This window comes from Brassica napus, chromosome C1 (assembly GCF_020379485.1).
Source record: "Brassica napus cultivar Da-Ae chromosome C1, Da-Ae, whole genome shotgun sequence".
In the NCBI taxonomy this organism is placed as follows: Eukaryota; Viridiplantae; Streptophyta; class Magnoliopsida; order Brassicales; family Brassicaceae; genus Brassica; species Brassica napus.
The window spans coordinates 47,362,600-47,371,886 of NC_063444.1; the positions used below are offsets into that span (position 1 = coordinate 47,362,600).

The 9,287-nt window shown below is 39.6% G+C and overlaps 2 protein-coding genes and 3 pseudogenes across 2 annotated transcripts; 4 read left to right on the forward strand and 1 right to left on the reverse strand.

Annotated features, from left to right (window-relative positions):
• Window positions 1-384: 384 nt before the first annotated feature.
• LOC111212055 (cysteine proteinase inhibitor 6-like) lies at window positions 385-1,578 on the forward strand. Its single transcript, XM_022713433.2, has 4 exons — window positions 385-615; window positions 769-1,000; window positions 1,091-1,236; window positions 1,319-1,578. The coding sequence occupies exons 1-4, from the start codon at window positions 427-429 to the stop codon at window positions 1,454-1,456; spliced, it is 705 nt and encodes a 234-aa protein (XP_022569154.1). The 5' UTR covers window positions 385-426; the 3' UTR covers window positions 1,457-1,578.
• On the reverse strand, window positions 1,545-3,131 carry LOC125580319 (annotated as a pseudogene).
• Window positions 3,132-5,458: 2,327 nt separating this feature from the next.
• On the forward strand, window positions 5,459-6,034 carry LOC125580087. The gene has a single exon (XM_048744059.1). It carries the CDS (start codon window positions 5,459-5,461, stop codon window positions 6,032-6,034), a length of 576 nt encoding a protein of 191 aa, XP_048600016.1.
• Window positions 6,035-6,762: 728 nt separating this feature from the next.
• On the forward strand, window positions 6,763-7,612 carry LOC111212052 (annotated as a pseudogene).
• Window positions 7,613-8,533: 921 nt separating this feature from the next.
• Window positions 8,534-9,274, forward strand: LOC111212053 (annotated as a pseudogene).
• The last annotated feature ends 13 nt before the right edge of the window (window positions 9,275-9,287 follow it).

Below are 9,287 nucleotides of genomic sequence, written 5' to 3' on the forward strand. Positions count from 1 at the left end.
GGGCTTTAAAATGGGCCTCAATAGACAAATCAGGAAAGATTTTTATGGTCGGTTTCAAGTGCCGACAGGTTTCGCATAACGTGTCGCTATCTCCAAACATCGTTTTCGAGTGAAACTGAAACCTTAGCGTAGTATATATTAAGGTTTGGATACAGTTACCGGTTAGACCGAATTAAACCAGTCCAAAACTCTAATAGCCACCTCTTTCTTATGCATTACAAGACCAGATTCAAAATCGAAGCATATTTGAACGTTAATTATAGAAATTTTACAAATATTTTCACAGAAATTTTAGATCTGAACTAAAATTAAAACTGTACCAACTAAACCAAAACCGAATTGCAAACCGTAATTTTGACATTTCGACGACTGAAAAAAACCGAAAATATCTAAAAAGAAACGCATAGATCACCGAACCAAATAAAGATGAAAAGCAGTTTCTTCTTCGTCGTTGTTCTCTCTCTCTCCTCCATCTTCATTTCCTCTCTGATCGCTACTTTCTCCAAAGACGACATGGCCATGCTCGGAGGCGTTCGCGATGTACCTGCTAACGAGAACAGTGTCGAGGTCGAGAGCCTCGCTCGTTTCGCTGTCGATGAGCATAACAAGAAAGAGGTTTGTTTCCCTCCCTCTCTCTCTCTCTCTTTGATCGGTCTCAGATTCGTGTTTCTGCTTTGACCTAGTGCCGATTGATTAGAGATTTTTAGGAATTGATTTTTCTGGAGGATAGTGATCTGATTAATTGAGTTTACGTTTACAATTTTGTAGAATGCACTGCTCGAGTTTGCGAGAGTGGTGAAGGCGAAAGAGCAAGTTGTGGCGGGAACGATGCACCACCTGACTCTGGAGATCATCGAGGCTGGGAAGAAGAAGCTTTACGAGGCTAAAGTGTGGGTGAAGCCTTGGTTGAACTTCAAGGAGTTGCAGGAGTTCAAGCCTGCTAGTGATGATGGTGCCCCTTCTACTACCATCACTCCCTCAGATCTTGGCTGCAAGAAAGGTATGACTTTTTGAGTAAAAGGAGATACCTTTTATGTATGTGAGAGAGAGAGATTGTGTTTAAGAATGAGTTTTGATCATGAAAATTCAGATGAGAATGCATCTGGATGGAGGGAAGTTCCAGGAGATGATCCAGAAGTGCAGCACGTTGCTGATCATGCTGTCAAGACTATACAGCAGAGGTCTAACTCTTTGTTTCCTTATGAACTCCAAGAGGTTGTTCATGCCAACGCTGAGGTATCTTTCTTTACTCGTATTTCAAACCTTGAACTGAAGCTTATTTAATACTATCTGCACTTGATTTTAACTATGGTTTCAGGTCAGTGGGGAGGCTGCAAAGTACAACATGGTTCTGAAGTTGAAGAGAGGGGAGAAGGAGGAAAAGTTCAAGGTGGAGGTTCACAAGAACCATGAAGGTGTTCTTCATCTCAACCACATGGAGCAGCACCATGACTAGTCATCTCCTCTGTTTATGTAATAATGACTGTTTGTTTGCTTACTCTGTAAGATATTTTAACTTCTGATGCTACTATTAAACCCTTAAATAACATACCAGAAGAAATAAATTAAGTTGCAGTCTTCGATTCATACAATAAACGGAAACAGGAAGAAGACTTGGATAACAGAAAGAGCATTTTTTCTAGACAAACCGCTAAATGCTGCTACTCTATATTTGTCCTACTTTGTGCTGCTTAGCCCTCTTCGTCATAATCTTCCTCGTCCTCGTCCTCGTCTATCCTCTTACCCAAACTTGCTAACTGTGTTGGATCGATCTTGCCCAACTCCATAGGCCAGCCTGGATATTCTTCTGAGGTCGTAGCTTTGTCTGCAGCTGGGACTGGTGCCGGTTTGGTTTCGTTTAGGTCGAGGGATTCAGCGTTGAGGTCAATGTCAATGCCTTCTTTTGGATTTTGAAGTTGCTGCTTGGTGTCTTCTTTTGATGCTGCAATGTCGCCATCGACATCCTTCTTCTCGTTCTCTTGTGGTGATGACGCTGACACATGCATCTGGTTACTGTCTTGAGGAGGTGGCTGTTCCGCCATGGCGGTCTCAAGCTCCACCTCGCGGTTCAGATTTTCTCTTTCGGCTGCTTTAGCAGCTCGTCAACCGCGACCTCTTCCTCGTCCTCTCCCTCTACTACCCCTGCCACTGGGCTTAGCATTCCCCACCTCTTGCTGCAATAATAAGCCCAATGCCAACAACAGTGTTGAATGGATGTTAGTGCTCCACACCAATAGACATTAAATGAAGTAACTAAGAAGAACATGAGCTCACTGTTTTGCTTTTCTTATTTTCCTCGTCGCTGTCATTCACTTCGTCACTGATCGGCTTCCTGATTTAAATAAACCATTTCGATTCAGCTTGCTACTGGCTTATATCAATTAAATAACCAGAGTATACGGAGCCAGGAGGTCCAACCTTCTCTTGGAGATGGTGCGATCATCCATGGTAACGTCACCAGTCCCATGGGCCTGCCCTTGCGCTTGGCCGTAGTCAGGAACCTTGCTCACAACTTCCCTCAGAAAATCAAACACGTTATATCTTTCCACACAGTGTTTTCTGTAAACAACAAAACAAGTTCAATAAACGTGGATGCAGTAGTTGCATCACCAAACACCGTATGAAGAAAAAGAGCAAAATGTACTTTAAACACACAAATATGTGGTATAAAGTTCTGTAACATCAACAACATCCTCTAGGTGTTGGACGCAGTCAAAATAGGACCAATAACTTGGAAGCTCTTCCGCTTAACAACATCACCTCAACCAGAATATTAATAGTTACAACATCTAAAATGCATTCATGCTCTTTAGGCAGTAGCGACATTTGTTAGCATGCAGAAGGATCAAAAAACAAAGTTTAAGCAATCAGTTGCTTACAGGTGCAAAGAGCTGACGGTCTTGGCTCCTCTCTCGAGGGTAATCTCATACGTGCGATCGCAAAGGTCTTGCAAGAACAATTCCAAAGATTTTGCTGCAGTAACAGAACATGAAATTAAGCAAAAAAGGTCTCCCAACCAAACAACTGCCTTAAAACTGAAGTAAAACAAAATGACTCACAGACTAGGACAGGCACTGCCAAAGCAATCTTGCCAACATCCTCATCAGCTTGCATAATCTTTTAATACGAGCCTGAAAATGAAAAATCATTGTATACAAACGTAATACATTAACACACAAACGGAAAGTTCAGTTCTTTGAATAATCCTATCGTCAACACTATACTAACTTTTTAAAAAAAAAAAAAAAACAATTCGTGTATGTATATTCATTCCATGCTCAACTAATGACAATAGTCCTCTTTATAAACACTATCTTTATCTTATCCAATTAAAATGGGGGAAATTGATTGCTAGGTCAACCAATTTCATCAGAAATGACATTACTTAATCTAAACAACTTGGTCTTAGAAGAAACACGATCCAAAAAGGTCATCAATCGTAGACGAGAAAAAACTTACAGCTGGGAAGCGAGTATCGAGCTTCTTCCTCATGATTTTGAAATCCCCCAATCAAGAGAACACGCCAAATCCCACCACAGCAGAAGAGACAGAGCAAACCGATGGGGGGGGGGGGGGGGGGGGGGGGATCCTAAATACAGAAACTCCTTTACTAAAATCGGAAAGTTATTCTTCGTCTATGGGACACTGCCAGATCCGGCGACGGCGGTTTCCTTTGTTCCTACTATCTCTCCTCCTCGATTGAATTAAGATTAAATTTAAGTTTATAAAACAAAAGGTTTGGGTCAAAAGAAAGAAAGCAAAAAAAAGGTGGTAAATTAAAAGTTATAATATTTAGTTAGTTGGCAGATTGACTAATCCGATTGTTTGGAAACATCTAACCATACACATGGTTAGTTATTATTGGATTACACAAGACTTACGCGTCACAGGACTATTATTCTAAAATCTTCATCCACTTTTTTTAAAGGATAAATTAGATCATAATCCGCGCAACCACGCGAATTTTTGTTTTTATTTATTTATATAAATATTTAGTTTTCAATTCTAAATTGGTATATATTATACTCCCTCCGTTTCAATATAGATGATGTTTTAGAATGATTATTTTGTTTCAATTTACATGAAATTTTGATATTTTAAAGTTAACTTTAACTTTATTGGAACATGTTCAACCAATTAGATTTTAACTTTAACATATGGAGGTATAACATAACAACGTTAAATTATATCTTTTTAATTTATACTTTCTATAAATCTAATTGATCATCTATTGTTTAAATCCAATTATTGATAGCCATAAAAGTTTCTGGTAGCCCTAAAATTTAAATAATAAGATTAAAGATTAAATGTAACATAACTTTCTAGAAATAGGTCCATTTTTAAAAAAATCACACATGAATTAAAGTTGTGACTTCTGTTTTAATATATAAGATGGATAATGCATCTTTGTATCTTTGTTGAGGGAGATATATCCCTGACCAGAAATATATACTCCTCTATTATTATTATAAAGGTGTTCTCATATTTCTTTTTTTTTGGTAATATGTTTAATTTCGTACCACTTTCAAAAGTACATGCTGTGCAGCTTAGTGAGCGAAAACATAAAAACACAAACCACCCACAACAAGAAACAGAGGGAAAAATAAAGAAGAGTCGAGGAGAGTCAAGGAGGGTGGGTGCATGCGAAGAAGAACTGAAGAATGGATGGCTGGATCGAGAGGAGCCAGTCCCTTATTTGTCTATCAACTGCAGAGCAAATAGAGATAGCAGTAGTCGAGAATGAAGTAAATACCTATGAGTTACATGGGTCTTCCACTGATGACACAGGTTATGCGGCAACAAGACTATCTCCCTCTCATTGAGAAAATTCGAGGTAGAATAAACACTTGGACTAGCCGCTTCCTCTCCTATGCCGGAAGGTTGCAACTGATCTAGTATGTGCTTATGAGTATAGTAAACTTCTGGGCCTCTGCATTCAGACTCCCAAACAAATGTCTGGAAGAAATAGAACGGCTCTGTTCTCCATTCTTATGGACTGGTCCGGAGCTCAAGTCCACAGGCGTAAAACAAGCTTGGAAAGAGATCTGCTTGACTAAGAGCGAGGAAGGTTTGGGTATAAGACCGCTTAAAGAAGTTAATCTGGTCTACAATCTAAAGCTTATATGGAGAATGCTCTGAGGGAAGTCTCTTTGGGGGGACTGGATAAAGCACAACTTGCTTAGAAAGAGAAGTTTTTGGGAAGTAAATGGAAATACTCAAGCAGGGTCTTGGATGTGGAAGAAAATGCTTAAGCTACGTGATGTAGCTAAGTCTTTCTACATGAAGACCGTAGGCAATGGGAGACATACTTCATTTTGGTACGATCGATGGTCTGACCTAGGAGTATTAATGGATGTACTGGGATAGAGAGAGGTCTAATAGACTTGGGTATTAGAAGAGATGCCACTGTGGAGGATGTCCTTCGACTCCTCGAAGAAGAATGAGGCATCGTTCGCGCATGCTGAAAGATATTGAAAGGGCCCTGGACTCTTTTAGAGATCAACTGAACACTGCAGAGGATGATTTCGACATGTGGAGACGATCATCTGGCTACAAACCAAAATTTTTGATACAAGAGACTTTGTTGCTTCTTTGGCCGAAAGGTATATGGTTCTCGCAGGCTACCCCAAAGTTTGCTTTCATGGCTTGGCTTGCAACTAGGGGAAGACTATCTACCATGGATCGGGTTTCTCAATGGAGTCAAGGCATTGACACAAGTTGTGTCTTATGCAAGAACACTCCAGAATCCCAGAACCATCTTTTCTTCGAGTGTTCCTTCTCAGCTCAAGTTTGGGAGCATCTAGTCAAAGGTATATTGCAGAACTCATACACTGCAGAATGGACTGGTATTAAGATATTGCTTGTTGATCGGAATCTGGAGAGATACAAGTTGTTATGTACTCGATACGCCTTCCAAGCCGCTGTCTATGCGATATGGAGAGAACGCAATAGGCGCATGCATGGAGAACCACCGCTGCCCACTCAAGCTCTGATGAAGCTTGTTGATAAAGGTATGCGAAACAACTCAGCTTAATAAAACTACATGGATGGAAGAGATTTGAAGGCATTTTGCAGTTTTGGTTTGCTACAGAGTGTAAATAGAGTACAGATTAGGAGTGGTAAACGAGTAGCGGAGTTCCATCTTTAAACATAGGATGCACTTGATATAAAGAGGTTTTTGGTGAATAAAATTTAACACATTAAAAAAAGAAAGAATGAAGCAAATATTTTCCTATTCCTTTCTTTCCAAATTAAGTAGATGGGATGATTGGAACATGGGATTGATAATACACCTAGCCTGAGGTGAAGAAGAGTTTCTGGCCAAACTGACCTAAAAAAAAAAAGAACTCATCAAATTATTTTTGGGTAGATCCGTAAATACTGAAATTTTAATTTAAATCAGTAATTCCGAGAAAAAAATGAAATAAACTAAACTAAAATCAGTACATATATTGGGGTTAACTCGAGATGGTAGGCTAAACCTTGACTACATGCATTTCAAAATTAACTGATATCCATTACACAGAAATCAACGGCAATTTTGCTCCCGAGTACAACACTATAAAAGCATCCAGTAGATATATAGCAAAATTAAATACCCAGCGACTGTAACAATAAGAAAATACAAGTGTTGGAGTCTCACCACACACACTTTGATTACTCCAGTGAGGAATTAAAGATAATTAACCTAAATCAAATAGAATAATAGATTAATGTAGTGCATATGTCAAACACGTGACCCTTGAAAAGGCAATCACGTTCATTGTAAACTATACAATATGAATAGGAAATAATTATAAAAAAAAGAATAGGAAATAATTAAGTTAGCTTTTCTATGATTAAATAATTTCCTTTTATCGTCATAAGACTTTAGCTATATATATGTATGCCATATGAGAACACATCACAGGGATCAATTAATATGGCTCCAACGATAAAAACCATTGGGGAATACAAGACTCACCAAGATTATTTCGTCGATTTCTTTGGAGACAATTTGTTAGTCACTCAAACCGAGACACCCTCCGTCATCAGGCGATGGATCCGAGACGTCGTCTACCGTCACCGTCGCTCGCGTTCTTCTCACCCTCTCGTCGTTGGAGTCGGCGTCCAGTGGACACCGTCATGGTACTTCTCACCACCGGCGTACGACCGTCCAGCGGATACACTCCAGCTATGCGTGGGAACATCAGTTCTCATCGTCCAGCTCTCTTACTGTCAGCGCGTCCCCAACATCCTTCGACGTTTCCTCACGAATCCCGACACGACTTTTGTCGGTTTCTGGAACAGCCAAGACGTGAGAAAGCTGGAAATAACGAGACACCAGTTGGAGATTGGAGAGCTTCTTGATGTAAGGAAGTACGTCGCAGATCAACAAGGTAGGAGTCTGAGGGGTCGTTCGTTTGAGGGGATTGTTGAGGAATGTATGGGCTTGAAGGAGTGAAGCTAGATCGGAAGATAAGCAAGAGTGATTGGAGTGTTGACTACCTCAGCAAAGAGCAGTTAGTTCAGGTGTCAGTAGATGCTTATGTTTCTTTCAAGCTCGGTGTTGATGCTCGTTTATGGCAAGTTTGAAGACATGTATCAAGAGGAATACTATGTCCTGAATCTTTAGTCTTTATTTGTTAGATTGTCGAAAAAGAAAATGTTATCACTCGTTAATTTCTTCCATGAGGTAATAAGATTATAAATATATAACTAAATGTCCTTGATATCATCCATCTTGCAGCGTTTTACACAAGATGAGTAAGGTATAAAGTATTAGTAGAACTGTGCAATAGGACACTGTCACGCTAACAAACAAAAAGACACTGTAACGATGGTCGGAGAGAAACAAGGTCTGTTACGGTACTCGGTAGCGTGTCCTAGATAAGCCAAATGCAGGACGCCATACAGATGCATACAGTGATCGTACAAGAGGCGTGAGAGATGCGAAAGTCTTGCCTAAAATGCATCTGAAGTTCTCAACCGTCCAAAATTGAACAACTTTTTTTTTTCTTTTTTTACGGGTAAATTGATAGTGTATTTGTATTTGTTGTTGCATAGCTTCACCAGAAATATATATATATATATATATATTTATCCAATAATATTATATAGAATTTTCTTTTTTTTTGGGTCAGAATTCTCAGAAAATTTTAAATTTGAAAGTTATCGTTATTTTTTGGGAGGGGATAATTTTTAAAATTTAATCAGCAATTGCCGAAATAGTAAATAAAAAAATTTAAAAAAATACGTAATTACTTTGGGGTTGGAGTAGATGACTCGATAGTGTGATAAGCTAAACCTAGCATGCATCCCAACCGTTCAAATATAGCTGACATAAATTTCACGAAGATCAACGGGGGCTAGTAACGCTTTTAATTAAGTTAGATTTTCTATGATTAAATACTTTCTTTTACCATCATAATAAAGCTTTGGCTATTTATATGCATGACATATGAGAACAAATCACACAGATCAGTATACAAGCCCTGGAGCGTTATTGTTTTTTCCTCTCTCCTTCACATTTCAGAGTTAGTAAACAAATCAAATGGCTCCAACGATCAGAACCCTCGCGAAATACAAGTCTGACCATACTACTACTCTGTCGATTTCTTTGGAGAAGATTTGACAGTCACTCTAACCAAGAGTACTCCTCAGACATTAGACGATGGATCCGAGATGTCGTCTTCCGTCACCGTCGTTCACGCTCTTGTCACCCTCTTATCGTTGGAGTCGGCGTCAACTGGGCACCACATTGGTATTTCTCAGCGCCGCCGTGTCACTACCGTCCTGTGGATACTCTCCAGTTATGCGTGGGAACATCGTGTCTCATCATCCAGCTCTCTTACTGTAATTAAGCGTGTCCCCGACATCATTCCAAGGTTCCTTACGGATCCAAACACAATTTTTGTCGGTATTAGGAACAGTCAAGACGCGAAGAGGCTAGCACGAACTAGACATCAGTGGAGATTGGAGAACTTCTTGACGCAGGGATGTATGTCGTGGATTCACAAGGCAGGAGTCTGAGGGGTCGTTCGTTTGAGGAGATTGTTGAGAAATGTATGGGGTTTCGAGGAGTGAAGCTTGATCGGGGGATAAGCAGGAGTGATTGGAGTTGTTGAGTACTTAGCAATGATCAGATACTTCAGGGTGTAGGAGTAGATGCTTATGTTTGCTTCAAGCTTGGTGTTTCTGCTCGTTTATGGCAAGGTAAGTTTTAAGAGATGTATCGAAGTAAAAAATGTGCTGAATCGTTGATCTTTCTTCTTGTTTAGGTTGTGGAAAATAAAAACTGGAATATT